General features: G+C 37.6%; 1 protein-coding gene across 11 annotated transcripts in view; it reads left to right on the top strand.

Moving 5' to 3' along the window:
- Positions 1-17,415, top strand: part of EVA1A (eva-1 homolog A, regulator of programmed cell death) — a 63,535-nt gene that overhangs the window by 43,062 nt on the left and 3,058 nt on the right. For 6 of the 11 annotated variants that reach the window (XM_081254339.1, XM_081254336.1, XM_081254335.1 and 3 more), the window contains 2 exons: positions 3,736-3,854; positions 5,067-5,238. In XM_081254339.1, the coding sequence (XP_081110465.1) occupies positions 5,193-5,238 (46 nt within the window). In that variant the 5' untranslated portion in view covers positions 3,736-3,854; positions 5,067-5,192. Of the gene's footprint in view, positions 1-3,735; positions 3,855-4,715; positions 4,808-5,066; positions 5,239-17,415 lie in introns of those variants that run through there. The other 5 variants (XM_081254330.1, XM_081254338.1, XM_081254332.1 and 2 more) reach the window with 2 other exon arrangements.

The following is a 17,415-nucleotide window of genomic DNA, read 5'->3' as shown; positions in this document are numbered from 1 at the left end:
ATATCTACAAGTCTTCTTCTTTTTGTTATATTCACTAGTTTGTTGTATTTTTTAGATTCCACATATAAGTGATATCATATAGTATTTTGACTTTAATTTTAATATCTCTATAATTCTGCTACCATTCCTATTAACTGAAAATCAGTATTTGATTGCTGGATTCTCTAAAGAATCTTTAAAATTTAACATTTAAAATTAATTGTTGTACCTCATCAACATATTTATTATTATTAATTTTAAAAATTGTGGTAAAATACATATAACATAAAATTTGCTATTTTAACCATTTTTAAGTGCACAGCTCAGTGGCATCAAGTACATTTACTTTGTTGTGCAACCATTATCATTATCCATGTCCAGAACACTTTTCATCTTGCAAAACTGAAACTTTGTACTCTGTACCAATTAAATAATAATTTCCTATTTCTCCCTTCTCCCAACCCCTGACAACCACTATTCTGCCTTCTGTCTATGAATTTGACTACTCTAGGTACTTTATATAAGTGGAATCATGCCATATTTGTTCTTTTGTGACTGGCTTACTTCACTTAGCATAATGTCCTCAAGGTTCATCATGTTGTGCATGTGTCAGAATTTCACAGGTACATGTAAAAGTAAGAGATTAGAACACTCCCTAACACCATACACAAAGATAAGCTCAAAATGGATTAAACACCTAAATGTAAGGTCAGACACTATCAAACTCTTAGAGGAAAACATAGGCAGAACACTCTATGACATAAATCACAGCAAGATCCTTTTTGACCCACCTCCTAGAGAAATGGAAATAAAAACAAAAATAAACAAATGGGACCTAATGAAACTTCAAAACTTTTGCACAGCAAAGGAAACCATAAACAAGACCAAAAGACAACCCTCAGAATGGGAGAAAATATTTGCAAATGAAGCAACTGACAAAGGATTCATCTCCAAAATTTACAAGCAGCTCATGCAAGCTCAATAACAAAAAACAAACAACCCAATCCAAAAATGGGCAGAGGACCTAAATAGACATTTCTCCAAAGAAGATATACAGATTGCCAACAAACACATGAAAGAATGCTCAACATCATTAATCATTAGAGAAATGCAAATCAAAACTACAATGAGATATCACCTCACACCAGTCAGAATGGCCATCATCAAAGTATCTAGAAACAATAAATGCTGGAGAGGGTGTGGAGAAAAGGGAACACTCTTGCACTGCTGGTGGGAATGTAACTTGATAGCCACTATGGAGAACAGTATGGAGGTTCCTTAAAAAACTACAAATAGAACTACCGTATGACCCAGCAATCCCACTACTGGGCATATACCATGAGAAAACCATAATTCAAAAAGAGTCATGTACCAAAATCTTCACTGCAGCTCTATTTACAATAGCCAGGAGATGGAAGCAACCTAAGTGTCCATCATCAGATGAATGGATAAAGAAGATGTGGCACATATATACAATGGAATATTACTCAGCCATAAAAAGAAACGAAACTGAGTTATTTGTAGTGAGGTGGATGGACCTAGAGTCTGTCATATGGAGTGAAGTAAGTCAGAAAGAGAAAGACAAATACTGTATGCTAGCACATATATATGGAATCTAAGAAAAAAAAAAGGTCAGGAATAAACTAGGGGTAAGATGGGAATAAAGACACAGACCTACTAGAGCATAGACTTGAAGATATGGGGAGGGGGAAGGGTAAGCTGTGACAAAGTGAGAGAGTGGCATGGAAATATATACACTACCAAACGTAAAATAGATAGCTAGTGGGAAGCAGCCGCGTAGCACAGGGAGATCAGCTCGTTGCTTTGTGACCACCTAGAGGGGTGGGATAGGGAGGGTGGGAGGGAGGGAGACACAAGAGGGAAGAGATATGGGAACATATGTATATGTATAACTGATTCACTTTGTTATAAAGCAGAAACGAACACACCATTGTAAAGCAATTATACTCCAATAAAGATGTTAAAAAAAATAAATGCTGTGAATAATATTCCATTGTATGCATATACCACATTTTGTTTATCCATTTGTCTGTGGAGGGACACTTTGATTGATTTATCTTTAGGCTGCCATAATAGTTCTTCATCATAATTTGTGTACAAAATCTGTTCAAGTCCCTGCTTTCAATTCTTTTGAGTGTAGACTCAGAGGTGAATTGCTGAATCATATGGTAATTCTATTTTTAATTTTTTGAGAAACTGCCACACTGTTTTCCATAGTCCTCCACAATTTTACCTTCCCATCAACAGTACAAGGGTTCCTCCCCAATCCTCTCCAACATTTGATATTTTCTGTTTTGTTTTGTTTTGTTTTTGATAGTGGCCATCCTAATGGATGTGGGGTAGTATCTCATTGTGTTTTTGATTTGTGTTTCCCTAATGATTAGTGACGTTGAGCATCTTCTCATATGCTTATTGGCCATTCATGAATCTTCCTTGAAGAAAGGTCTATTCAAATCCTTTGCCCATTTTTTAATCAAGTTGTTTGTTTTTTGCTGTTGTTGTGTTGTAGGAGTTCTCTATAATCTAGATATTAATCCCTCATCAGATATATGATTTGCAAATATTTTCTCCCATTCCATGGGTTGCTTCTCACTCTGTTGATTGTATCCTTTGATGCACAGAAGTTTTAAGTTTTGATGTAGTCCAACTTATCTATTTTTATTTTGTTGCCTGTGCTTTTGGTGTCAAGTCCAAGAAATCATTTCCAAATCCAGTGTCATGAAGCTCTTTCTCCATGTTTTCTTCTAAGAGCTTTATAGTTTTAGCTCTTCCGCTTAGGTCTTTTATCCATTTTTAGTTAATTTTTTTAATATGGTGTAAGATAAGGGTTGAACTTCATTCTCTTACATGTGGATATCCAGTTTTCTCAACAAGACTATTCTTTCCAAATTGAATGGTCTCTTGTTGAAAGTAATTGAACCACATATGTAAGGTTTTATTTATGGGCTCTCTATTTTATTCCATTTATCCATATGCCTGTCTTTATGCAAGTACAACACTGTTTTGATTACTGTAGCTTTGTAATACGTTTTGAAATGAGGAAGTGTGAGACTTCCAGCTTTGTTTTTTTTTTATTAGGATTGTTTTAGTAATTTGGATTGCTTGTTATTCCATATGAATTTTAGTATGGATTTTTCTATTTCTGAAAAAAGGAAGTCTTTGGGATTTTGAGACTACAGTAGAACTTTTGAATTCTCTCTTACAGGAAACGTTAGCCAGGGAGGAGGGACATTTAGGCAAAAGGAAGGGCACAGCTAAAAGCATGAAAACATAAAAGAGCTTAGTGTATTTGGGGAACTGAAAGTAATCTGGTATTGTTGAAACATTAGGCATACTTGTATCTCTGTGTATATGTGTGAGAGTGTAGACTTGGGTAGGAGATGAATTAAGAGCCAAAATAGAGGTCAGATATTGTGAAAGTGGATGTGTTTTGTGTTAAGAAGTTTAATGGGGATTAAACTTCTTAACATTAATGAAGGGTTGCACTATGGAGTGAAGTGATCAGATTTGTACTTTATAAAGATAACCCTGATGATAAAAGTGGGTGCTAGATTGAATAGGAAGAGGTATTTGCAGAAGCATCAGATAGGAGACTGTTGGAAAACTCACATAAATAAAATGATGAGACTTGCACTATAGTAGGATTAGTGGGGATAGGAAGGAGGGAATGGACCTGAAACAGTTTTGTCCTACTATATACTCAGAAATATTCCAGTGGCTTCACTCTCTTCCTAGGTTCTGAAGTCCTCAGACGTGCAGAGCAGTTTCTGAACTCAGGGTGGTGGTTCCAAGTCTTCACCTGTATCATCAGTTGTCACCTTTTAGGAACTCAAATGGCTGTTGAAGACTCAGAGGTACAGGGGTCCCTCAGCAATAGCTAGCCCTTTCTCAGGGCCCCCAGGCTCCCACTCCTCATCTGCCACTCTCTGGGCCTCTGGCTGCTCCAAGGACCTTGTGTTCGTTTCTGTCCTACCTATGGGTTGGTCTGTCTTTTCTTGCTCTTGTCTTCCCTGAGCCCACTGGAATTCACCAAAGTGAGAGTTGCCTTATCTGTTGTGACCCATTCCATCCACCTATGGAATTGCAGCTCTCCAAGCCCTCTAAATGTGATCCATGTTACCAATGTCTGTGACCCACCTGAGAACCTGTTTCTTCTGAAAGGACTGGAACCTTCTTCTTCCCTAGCCTTCCCTAACCTGACATCCTTCCATACCCTGTGACTCAGTTCCCTGTGTTCAGATAGAGTGGCACTGAATAGGAGTCATTAAGAGGTTTGCCACTTGAAATCCTCAGCTCTCTGCCAGGGCTTCACTGAATAGGTAATGATAATGCTGGTTCTAAACAGCAGCAGCAGCTGGGGAAAGAATGTGCTCCCCCAGCCAGAGGCTGGGCCACTGAATACTGAGATCCCAAGTTCCTGTTCTAAACTCTGGTGATCAGTTCCTTTGATGGGCCTTTTGTGGCAGTGCATGTGTGTTTGGTTGGCCCATCACAGTCACAGGTGGAGTCATGGAGCTAAGGGCAGGTAGCAGCCTTGAGCTCCCAAGTTCTTGGGGGCATTTTAGAACCAGAACCACTTTGGGAGTTCTGAAATAGTCAGCTCTAACCCATCGCCAAGAATGCACATTTGGTGATATGTGGGATGAAGCAAACTGATCAAAGTACACAAGTGCCATCAGTACAGGGGAAAACAGAGCCGGGTGAAAAGCAGGCTGTGGCTTGGGTTTAAAATGCAGTGAATAAAGTGATGATGGACTGAACCTCATAGGCCAACCAGGAAGATTGAAATAAAAAGGATCAAGGAAAGGTGAGGAGAAGTGTTAAAATGGGAAATTGGGAGGAGATGGGGAAGAGAAAGGAGAAAGGCCAGGAAAGACAGATTTAAGGAGTTGCTGCTGCTTTGAAAGCCAAGAAGCTGTTAGAGCACAGAGTACAAGATCTCAGATCTTTGCAGCCTCCTGGCTGGGAAGGTTGGACTGGTTTTTGTTCTTGAGCCCAGGCTACCTGGAGCACAGCCTCAGGAAATCAGAATGTGTTCTCATCACTCACTTTGTGTTCCCAAACAGAAGAGAAGAGAGGGAGGGCAGCCACCTTGATCCCGCTGAAGCATCTCCAGAAGGCCTTTTCTGAATGTCACTTCGAGGCTGCCCATCTGCCACAACACGCAGCTGGTGATCCCCGAGTTCGTGGACATGGCTCTGCTCAGCAATATCCTAGAGGCCTATTCCTTTGTCTCAGGTAGTTGTTCAGTCTCAGCTGGGCCACGTCTGAGGCCTGGGGCTGGGTAGAGCTATCTCCTGGGTGGTCTTATACTCAGGAGAGAAATGCCCCTCATAACAGAGGGGCTCTGTGGTACTGAGTTTTGAGATGAAAAATTTTCTGGTTTGAAACTTAAGCTTTCTCTAATTTGGCAAATGGGGGGTTCTAAGAGCTTTATCTTTCTGAAAAATGTTTGGTTTCCTTTTGGGCTCGAGTGAATCAAGTAGCCTGGGGCTACTGTTGGCTTCTGTCATTAAGCATTTAACTCTGATATGTAAGGCCAGAATGGAGTAACCTCAGCCTGATTATTTCTATGCAGTGGTTCTCAACTCCACCCAGTGTGTGTGTGTGTGTGTGTGTGTGTGTGTGTGTTTATGTGTAGTCTGTGTTTGGGGGGTTGTGTGAGAAGTTTGATAACCTTCTGGGAGACATGGAGACAGAAAGTATGTGAGTCTGATATTTGCTCCCTCCTTGGTTCACAGTTGTTTCTTTTAGAAAGATGGCTGACTTTCTCCTCAAGATCATTTCTTGAGAACAGGGTGCTGTTCATATAAAAGGAGTCATTTAAAAATACATGAAAATGTACCCAATAAACCTGAAACTTAAAAAAATACATGAAAATGCTGAATAGTTTGAATGACCAAATTGATTTTCTGCTGCTTGAGTGAGTTTTTAAGGTTTTGGTAGTTTGCTTTTCTTTATTTTATTTGGCCTTATGTCTCTGTTGTATAAAAGGAAGGGACTGAGGTTCTGATTAGATTTCCCCTGGGGGACTGGTTTTACTTTCTAGTTCTCTGGTCAGGGTTGATATGTGGTGACCTCAGAGTTCAGGTGCAAAACCTGACACTTCTATTTACAATGGCAAATCTGAGCTAGGGTTGAGGATAAGGAAGTTCATGGCTTTTTGTTGAGAGAGCATCTTGGATGACGTGCAACCTGATTTTAGAAAGGAGGACTTCTCAGGAGCCTGGCTGGCTCCTTTGTGGTTGGCAAGATGCAGCATGTAGTCTTCACATGCCTCAAGTCCAGGGTTCTCCCTTTTCAGATCAGCAAAGGCTCAGGTCATCAGTCAGCTCCTCACCTCCCAAAGGAAGTTCAGTGCCTGGGGCCTCCTTACCTGGGCACCCACACATCGGAGGAATCTCAGTTCTGCTCTTTCTTCTAGGCTGTTCTGAAGAGAAAGGACACTGGAGCTAGAAAAGAGATGTTTGAAACTCTGGTATCATGTTTTCACAAGCAATTAAATTGATGATCTCCTCAACTCTATAGTGAGGACACCCCAAAACGAAGTGGGGTGTGGCAGGGAGGGTCTGGAGTTTCCAGGCCTCAGATGACACTTGCAAATAAGCTGTTGTAAGAAAATATCTTGGGTGAGAGCAAACAGGCTTCTGGACTTTGGAACTCTACTCAGCACAAGAAATACCTGGCAGCTTTCCATTTTGGCCAGGATGACCCTGAGTTGTGATCATTGAATGCCCTGGTGTTTACCATGTGTCTTATGATCTTGTTAAGGTGAAAGGGTACATGGCCCTGTTTTTCTCTCCCCTTCAACCTTTTTTCTTACCGCTCCATATTCTGGAATTAAATATTGCATAGGATGCAGGAAGATAATGCTTCTTTTAAGTAAATACGGGCTGAGATAAAAAGAGAAGGAAAGGAAATGGAAAGTGGAGTGTCTAAAATAAAATTCATTAGATCAAGTAAATAGACTTGGTGGCTAAAAATTCATTCTGAGTGTGATTCAGAACACTGCCTGGCTATAAAGGAAATGAATTTAAAACTTTAAAATATGAAGGTGAAGATAACAGCCCCTAACTGCTCCTATTTTCTCCCAGTTTATCAGTTGCCTCATCCATGTGGTCCATCATTTCAGGAACACACTTGCTAATACACATAACTCCCTTATTCCCTTGTCTAGTTTCTGATTAAACCAACAGGCAAAATCCCAACTCTTAAGTAAACCCTTCTTTCTCCCCTTTCTCCCTCTGCACTCAAGTAACCAAACACTATTACAACTTTGCAGATTGAAACCATTAAGAAATTCATGGAATTTGGCCTTAGCTGAGGCTTTGTAATACTGCGTCATTTTTTCTATTTGCTTTTGGATACATCTTGCTCCCATTCTTCACAATACCCATTTTAAGCCTTGACCAAGGTATAATTTAAAATATCTGTTTATCAAAATGTACCCGTAGTTGGCAAATGCAAACTAAGAAGAAAAGGCAGCGTTAATGAAGAAGGGTTAAAGTTAATATATAAAGAGCTCTTACAGATCAACAAAGGATAAGTGTCCCAAAAGAAAAGTGGACAAAGGATAAGAATCAGCAGTTTGCCAAAGAAAAAATACAGATTACTGGTAAAACATAAGCAGCTCAATGTCTAGTAATTAAACAAATGCAAAATGAAGCCAACAGTGAGGTTAACATTTTAATTTTATACAATTCTCAAATATTTGTGTGATTACATTTATAATTTCAATTTTGGAGGAAGTGTAGGGAGATGAGTACTTGCATATATTGCTGATGGGATTATAAATTGCTACAGCCTCTCTAGAAAATGATTTGGGAACAAATGTCAAAAGCCTTAAAACTACATATAGCATTTAGCCAGCAATTCCACAACTAGGAATTTATCCTAATGAAATAATTAGGGATATGGGTCAAAATTTTACTGTGAAGACAGTTTATCTCAGAACTGTTTATAATAGTAAAAAAAATGTAGGTGAATATTAATTTAAGTAGAAAGATGTTTATGATGTGCTGTTAAGTAAACAAAGCCTGTTACCACACAGCATATACAGTATAATCCCATTATATGTGTATATTCACATGTATATATAACCACATTTTACTACAAACTATATCTGGATGCTGGGATTTTATGAGTATGTGTCTGTGTATTTTTAATTCTCTTTTGCTTAGATGTATTTATAAGTGTTCTATACTTCATTGATATTAGCTTTGTAATAAGTAATGTTATTTTATTGAAATTTAAAATTTTGAAATATATATATATGTGTGTATATATATATATATATATATATATATATATATATATATATATATATATATAAAATTACCACTGCCTTACTCTTTTCTGACTTCTCTAGCTGAGTATCTAAATGACCTGAACGTTATCACTTAGATGTGCCATAAGTGTTTCAAATTGAACCTGGCCTGGAATGGAATATTGTCCCCTTTAAATATGCTTCTTTTTTAAAAATTGAACTATAGTTCATTTACAATTTTCTGTTAGTTTCAAGTATACAGCAAAGTGATTCAGATATATATATATATATAATATGTATAATATATATAATATATAAAAAATATAAATTTAAATATATTTTTTTCACATGTAAAAGAATATATATATTTTATATATATAAAAAGAATATATATATATATATATATATATATATATATATTCTTTTTCAGATTCTTTTCCATTATAGGTTATCACAAGATATTGAGTATAGTTCCCTGTGCTATACAGTAGGACCTTGTTGTTTACCTATTTTATATATAGTAGTGTGTATATGTTAATCCCAGACTTCTCATTTATCCCTCCCCACCTTTCCCCTTTGGTAATAAGTTTGTTTTCTATGTCTGTGAGTGTATTTCTGTTTTGTAAATAAGTTCATTTGTATCATTTTTTTAGATTCCACATATAAGTGGTATCATATGATATTTGTCTTTCTCTTTCTGATTTGCTTCACTAGTATGATGATTTCTAGGTCCATCCATGTTGCCGAAAATAACATCATTTCATTCTTTTTTTATGGCTGAGTAATATCCCATTGTGTATATATATATATATATATATATATATATATATATATATATATATATATATATATACCACATCTTTATCCATTCATCTGTCAGTGGACATTTAGGTTGCTTCATGTCTTGGCTATTGTAAATAGTGCTGCTATGAATATTGGGGTGCATATACCTTTTTGATTAGAGTTTTCTCCAGATATATGCCCAAGAGTGGGATTGCAGGATCACATGGTAACTATTTTTAGTTTTTTAAGGAACCTCCATAATGTTCTCCATAGTGGCTGTACCAACTAACATTCTCATCAACAGTGTAGGGGGGTTCTTTTTTCTCCAAACTCTCTCCCTCATTTATTATTTATAGACTTTTTAATGATGGCCATTCTGACTGGTGTGAGGTAATACCTCATTAGAGTTTTGATTTGCACTTCTCTAATAATTAGTGATGTGGAGTATCTTTTCATGTGTTTGTTGGCCATCTGTATGTCTTCTCTGGAGAAATGTCTATTTAGGTCTTCTGCCCATTTTTTTATTGGGTTTTTGTTTTTTTGATATTAAGCTGTATGAGCTGTTTGTATATTTTGGAAATTAATCCCTTATCAGTAGCATTGTTTGCAAATTAAATATACTCCTTATTTTGTGTACCATCTAGGGCATCACCTATACTAGAAATATGATTTTTAGCCTTTGATGCATCTTCTTCACTGCCCATATCCAATCACTTACAGTTGGTCCATTTCACCTTTCAATGTCCCTGAAATGCCTCACTTCTACTTTATTCCCACTGTAACTGAGTTGGTTTAAGCTCATTCATGTTTTTGCCTGCTTTGCCATAATGGCATTTTCTATGGTCTACTAACCTCCAATACGTGTTTTGTAGTGAAATGATGTTTCTAAAATGTAGGTGTGATGATGCAATTCTTTTTACTTATTAGAATCTCTTTGTGGATCTTCGTTATATCAAGGATAAAATCCAAACACTTTTTTATGGTTTAACAGATAGAGTTGTTTTCAGCTGCAAATAGTAGAAACCTTCAATTTGGTGGCCTAAACACATAGGAGTTATCTTACCCACATAACAAGAAGTCTGGAGGTAGGTGGTTGCTAGCATTAGCTCAAAAATGTAGGGGTCAGATTCTCTGTGATTCTCATGGCCTTTTTTTTATACTTGTCATCTCATGGCTGCAAAATGGCTGCTGTTGCTCCTGCCTTTTGATTCAAGATTGAAAGACGGATGAAAAAGGAAGGAGGTTCCAGTCGACCTCATCTCATGTTTCATTGGCTAGACCTGTGTCATATGGCCATTTCTAGCTGTAAGAGAGGCTGGAAAAATGAGAATACTAGCCTTTTCAACTTCCAGACCAGTGGTTCATAATCCAGGGTAATTTTGCACAGTAGGGGGATTTCTGCCAATGTCTGGACACATTTTTGGCTATAACAACAGGTGAGGGTTGCTGCTAGTATCATCTAGTGGGTGGAGAAACATACTATGATGCACAGGACAACCCCTATGACAAAGAATTAACTTTTCAAATGTAGGTCGTGCCAAGGTTTAGAAAACATGCTAGAATAGAGACAAGCAAGAGGGAAGGGACTTAGGGATGGTTTGAGGTACTCCAATCTGCAGTTTTTTATGTGGTTTACCAGGGCTTTTATTGTCTAACCTTGACTTCTCCATGCTCTTATTTAATTATAATCCTCCCTGACCGATGCCTCACTTCAATTATTCTAAACCACCTGCCTAGCCTTTTCTCATCTCTTCTGCAGAGTTATTTCCTTACCCAGGAATTCTTCCATTCAGTCTTGGACTGGCTAACTCCTTCCCAGTCTTTAGAACTCTCTCAGTCATCCTCTGCCCTTATTCCCTACTCTGGCTTAGGTGCCCATCCACCTAAGAAACATCCATGTGTTCTCCCTACACGTGTTTGGTTTCCTCTATCTCAGCACTTGGATTGGAGCAGTAAACACTTCTTGTTCTAACTACTTGAAAGCAACCCCTTGGTATCATAATATAACAATTTAAAATGAGGATAATCTCATTAATCATAATAACCTCATTAATAACTTCTAGGAAGGTTGTTAGAAAGATTAAGCTGAATGATTTCTCTTTTTAATTTAATGTTTTGAAGTGATAATACATTCTCCACCTCACTCTTCCATTCTTTTTAGATTTTTCTTTAAAAATCACCTTCTCAGTGAGATCCCTTTTGGTCACTTTGTCTACCTCCTTGCCTCCAGCACACATTTAACATATCATATCTTCCTTCCTATTTTTTCTGTTTTCTCCTTATCACCACCTAACATACCACCTATTTTATTTATTTATCTTTTTTATTATCCATCTCCTTACTAGCTTACTAGAATGTAAACTCCCAAGAGCACAGAGGTTTGTGTTTCATTTATTTACTGCCACATCCTCAGCATCTAGAATAGTGCCTGGCACCTGTTAGATGCTCAACAAGTTAGTGAATGAATATTGCTCAGTGATCAAACAATACAAAATGACATCTAGTAAGAGGTCTTACTCCAGAGCTGTCTCTTCTAGTCCCCAAATTTGATCCATACCAGGCTTCTCTGCATCTTTCCAGAGTTCTTTGTGCAGATATAAGAAAATATGAGCATACAGTCTCACCTTCCCCACTGTTATACACAAGTAGCATATCCTATATACTGTTTTGTACTTCACTTTTTTCACTGAAAAATGTATTTTGAAAATATTGTATTTAATATCAGTGTATAGAGAGCTTCCTCATTCTTTTAGACAACTACACACTGTTCCATTGTACAGATGAATCATAGTTTAACCAGTCATGGCCAGTGGGAATGGTTCAAATCTTTTCAAACAGGACAAGAAACCTGCAATAAATAACCGTGACATACATACGTGTTCAAGTGCATTTGTAGAATAAATTACCAAAAGTAGAATTGCTGTATCAAATGTATAATAATTATTATTTATGATAAGTATTACCAAATTGGCATTTAAAGAGTTTCACAAATTTACTGCTTATAAGATGTATGAGAAAACCCTGTTAGTTACGCTAGAGGGAGAATAGTGGTTTCCAACATTCAGTTCAGTAACCATCTTCAAGTTAACCTATGTTATAGGTGGGGTGAGGGCAGGTTGTGAAAGAGAGACATTAATTCACAGGGAAGGGAGGATTGGATGAGAAAAGAAAGGAAGGGAATAAGGGAGAGAAGGAAAGAGGTAGGAAAACAGATAGATGGGTAGAGGAATGAGAGAGAGGGAGGGAGGGAAGGGAAGGAGGAGAGAGAGAGAGAGAGAAAGGAGGGTAGGAAGGAAGGAAGGGAGAGAGGGAGGGAGGAAGGCAGGAAGGGGAAAGAGGGGGAAAAACAAATAGAGTGAGAATAAGTTATCAGTTATTGCCAGGATCTGGGATAATCCCTTTATGCTTCTCATTTGTAATATCTTTACCACAATTCAGCAGAGTTGGTAGTGTTATCGTTGTTTAAAAGAAGAGTCTGAGATGAGGCTTCAAATACAGGTCTGCCTGATGGTTTTCCACCCTGGTAAAAGCATGGATTTGTACATCTTTTCTAGAAAGCCTTTTCAGATTCCCATATTTGTACTTAGCTTTTCCACTCACCTTTGCATTTCCAAAAATCCTTATTCATGTTTCTATAGTTGTACTTCCCTTTGGTACCGCAACGGATAAGGCTATCTTCCCTGCTGGGCTGTTAAGCTCCTCAAGGCAAAGAGCTCACTCAGTCCTCTCAGTGTTTGCTGATTATCTGGACAGAGTTCAGTTTCAGCCTCCTTCTCTCTCCCTTTCTTTCTTTTCTTCCCTCCCTCCCTCCTTCCTTCCTTCCTTCCTTCCTTCATTTCTTTCTTTATTTCTTTTCTTTCTTTCTTTCTCCCTTCCCTTCTCTTTCTCCCTCCCTTCTCTCTCTCTCCCTCCCTCCCTTCCTTTCTTTCTTTAAATGAGATATAATTTGACATAGAACATTGTATAGATTTAAGGTGAGAACATGTTGCTTTGATACATTTCTGTATTGCAGTATGATCACCATTGTAGCATTAGCTAACACCTCTTTCACGTCATATAATTACTATCTTCTTTTTTTCTGGTGAGAACAATTAAGATCTAGTGTCTAAGCAACTTTGAAGTCTATAATACAATATTGTTGTCTATAATGACTATGCTGTGCATTAGGTCTCCAGGACTTATTTATCTACAAGTTGCTAACGTGTACCTTTAAACAACATATTCCCAGTTCCTCCACCCCACAGCCCCTGGTAACCAGTGTTCTACTCTGTTTTTATGAGTTCAACATTTTTAGATTCCACATGTTACTGATATCATATATTATTTGCCTTTGTCTGACTTATTTCATTTTAGCATAATGCCCTTGAGGTCCATCCATGTTATAAATGGCAGGGTCTCCTTCTTTTTTTATGACTGAATAATGCTGTAATATATATCACATTTTCTTTATCCATTCATCTGTTGATAGATACTTAGGTTGTTTCCATAATTTGGTTATTGTGAATAATGCTGCCATAAACATGGGAATGCAGCTATCTCTTTAAGATGGTGATGTCATCTCCTGTTTCCTTCATCATCCCAATAGATGCAGAAAAAGCATTTGACAAAATACAACTTTCTTTAATGATAAACCCTCAACAACTTGGGTATAAAACGAATATATTGCAGTATAATAAAGGTAATATATGACAAGCCCACAGCTAACAGCATACAAATTGGTGAAAGATGAAAGTTTTTCGATCACAAAGCCTCCACCATTTTACTAACCCCTTTACATTTTTGATGTCACAATTTACCTGTTTTTATATTGTGTATTTTTTAACAGACTATAGTGGTTTTAGTTATTTTAGTACCCTTTTCCTTTAACTTTTATACTGCAGTTAAGTGGTTAACACAGCACCATAGTACAGAATTAGAGTTTTCTAAATCTGAAACTGTATATTTATTGTATATTTACCTTTACCAGTGCGTTGTATACTGTAATGTGTTTTCATGTCACTAATTATCATATTTTCTCCTTCATATCTGAAGGATAATTTTGCCAGGTAAAGTATTCTTTGGCTGGCAATTTTGTTTTCAACAATTTGAATAGGTTATTCCACTCTCTCCTGGCCTGTAGCATTTCTGCTGATAAATCCTCTGATAGCCTAATGAGGATTCCTTTGTAAGTTTATTATCTTTCTTCCTCTGGCTTTTTAAGGATTCTCTCTTTTTCCTTGATTTTTGACAATTTCATTATAATGTTCTTGGTGGTCTTTTGCATTGAAATAGTAGGATGATCTATTAGTTTCATTAACTTGGATGTCTAAGACTCTCCCTAGGTTTGTGAAGTTCTCAGCTAGCGTTTCTTTAAATAAACTTTCTGCCCCTCTCTTCTCCTCTGGAACTCCAGTTATGCTATATATTTGTATGTTTGATTGAATCCCATAGATCATGTACACTTTCTTTCCTCTTTTTCATTCTTTTTTCTCTGTTCACCTCTGATTGGGTTATTTCAAAATTACTGTCTTCCTGGTTGCTTATTTTGTCTTCCATTTGATCTACCCTGCTGCAGATTCTCTCTGTTTCATTTTTCATTTTAATCATCAAATTATTCAGCTCCACAATTTCTGTTTGGTTCCTTTTTATGGTTTTTAACTTTTTGCTAAATTTCTCACTTTGTACATGTATTTTTTTCCTGATTTTATTGAATTGTCTTCTGTGTTTCTTGTCGCTCACTGTTTCCTCAAAACAGCTATTTTGAATTCTTTATCAGGTAGATTATAAGATTTTTTGCTTTTGAGTTCAGTTATTGAAGGATTATTATCTTTTGGTGATGATGTGTTTTCTTGATTCTTCCTCTTTCTTGTAGTTCAGACACCTCCTCAAATCTTTACTAGATAGGGTATACTGCTTGTTGATCCTGTTCTATCTGGGGTTCTCTCTGACCTTGTATTTATACACCTGCTCTGTACTTCTTGCTCCCTCCTGTGGCAGAATTCTTAAGCTTTTATGTCTTCTGTGGTTCTTACAACTCACCTGGCTGGCTGCTAGAAATCTCTCTTGTTTTTTCCAGAAGGTAGCACTACAGCTCAAGTTTGTGTTTTCTCTCTTGCCCACAGATCCTGGTCTATTTTTCTAATAGCACTCCATTCACCCTGCTCACTTCTGGTGCCAATCTGAGTGCAAACAAGAGGACACCACAGAGTGAGGGGAGGTGTGGGTTTAGTACTTGGGGCATTGGGGGTAACCACCAGCTGGTGGGGATATCCTTGGCTGAGGTTCTCCCAGGGGCTCTTGAGTGGACTTCCTGCTGAAGCCCTGAGCACAGACAGCAGGAATCATGCCCCTTTAACGCCTTTTGATGTTCTTATTAGCCTTTTCTGATCTTCTCCCTTCCCCCAGTCATAGAGGTCCTGTTTCCAGTACTCCTAGTGTTGCTGGAGAAAAATGGATTTCTCTTGCAGCATCCAGCAGAGCTGGGGTAGCCGGGCACTCACACTGTACTCTCCTTTTCACCTGTGCACAGGTGACCACGGGATAGTTCAGTCTGTTGTTGTGTCAACTTGTGGAGAGGGGCAAAGCTGAAAAAGTTCCTCTTTCCCTCTCTGCTGCATTCAAACTCGTGTGTGTGTGTGTGTGTGTGTGTGTGTGTTTTCCCTCCAGTGGTGTGCTCTAATCACCTCCAGGGCGCTGGAATTTTACAAATTCTCTCTCATCTGTGGGTATCGGCCCAAGTCAGCACTCTCCAGGTTTTCCCCAATCGTGGCTGGGAGTTGTTGAGGCAGGTTTGCTCGCTCTGCTGATTCTGCAGCCCAAACCAGGGTTTGTCTGTCTATTACCAGATGAACAGGTAAGCAAGACTTCTCCCTGGTCCCTTGGCATATGATATTAGATCACACAATTCCCACGGAGGCACTGTGATTTATGGATAGATACCTCATTAGTTGTACAAAGAGGAAGGATGTCTTACACTAACATGATGTTAATGTCAGTCCCTTTTTACTATGTTTCATGGTTTGTTGACTACTCTTATGTTGACTCTTCGTGTTTTCTTTTTTCTTCTTTAAACAGTTTTTATTTCACATCGTCCCTTTTGGTATTCAATCAGATGCATACATTTCTTCCCTTGCAGTAAACATTGGACGATGCGTGTTTTCTATTTTCTTCTCTATTCTTTTCTTTGTACCTATACTTTGTATATATTTTACCACATCACTGTCATTTCAGTGGAGGTTTCAGAGAGAAGGAGGGATCATAAACACATGTGTTCAGTATTCTGTGTTCAGACTGATAGAACCTTTTTTGGGTACAATTTGAAATGTATAAAACCTGAAAATGCCTAAGCCCTTTGATACAGCTGTTCTGTTTCTAGATTAACTAACCTGTAGAAATAATTCTGCAATGCATAGAGAGATATATACAAGGACAAAAAGATACTGACTTTAGCATTGATTGTAATAGTGAAAAATAGGAAACAATTTATATGCTATCAACAAGGAAAAGGTTAAACTTTGATGTCTATACTACAGAAAAATATGCAGCAGTCAAAAAGAATACTATTGACATATGTTGAAACCTCTCTAAGAAATATTCTTAAATTTAAAAAGCAAATATAAATCATATATGATTCCACTTATATTCTTTAAAAAACCACAAAACAATATATACATTATGATTCATACCTACAGGTGAATATAGATTATGGATCCAATTTGCTGATGTCAATCTTGGGTCTGGTCTGATTGACCATGCCCTTTGACTCAAGGCCAGGCCTGTCCCAGTGCTCTCACATGTAGAAGGTGAGAGCTCTTCATTCAGAGCCTCCCATTCTGTTGAACACATCGTACAGGGATCATCACTGGGCCCACTAAGTATATTACTCATCAGCAGAATGATTATTTTCTTCTCTCACCAAGAAAGGGCTTAAATTACTCCCCCACAAATTAACCTGATGAGGGTATGCAAAAATGCCCACACTGTCTTTCAATCTGTGGTTGTATAAGTTATCTATTGCTGCACAGCAAATTACAGATCTGTATATGTCATTCCCACACTTCCAATTTATCCCTCCCCTCCACCTTTCCCCATTAGTAACCATAAGTTTTTTTCTAAGTCTGTGAGTCTGTTTCTGTTTTGTAAATAAGCTCATTTGTATCGTATTTTTTTGCTTCTACATATAAGCAATATCATATGATATTTGTCTTTTCTCTGTCTGACTTACTTTACTTAGTATGATAATCTCCAGGTCCATCCATATTGCTGCAAATGGCATTATTTCATTTTTTGTAATGATTGGGTAATATTCCAGTGTGTGTGTGTGTGTGTGTGTGTGTGTGTGTGTATATATATATATATATATATATATATATATACATTCATCTGTC

This window comes from Mesoplodon bidens (genome assembly GCF_964165515.1).
Source record: "Mesoplodon bidens genome assembly, chromosome: 14".
Taxonomy (NCBI): Eukaryota; Metazoa; Chordata; class Mammalia; order Artiodactyla; family Ziphiidae; genus Mesoplodon; species Mesoplodon bidens.
The sequence above is the reverse complement of the archived record's forward strand: the minus strand, read 5'-3'. Positions and strand labels throughout refer to the sequence as shown.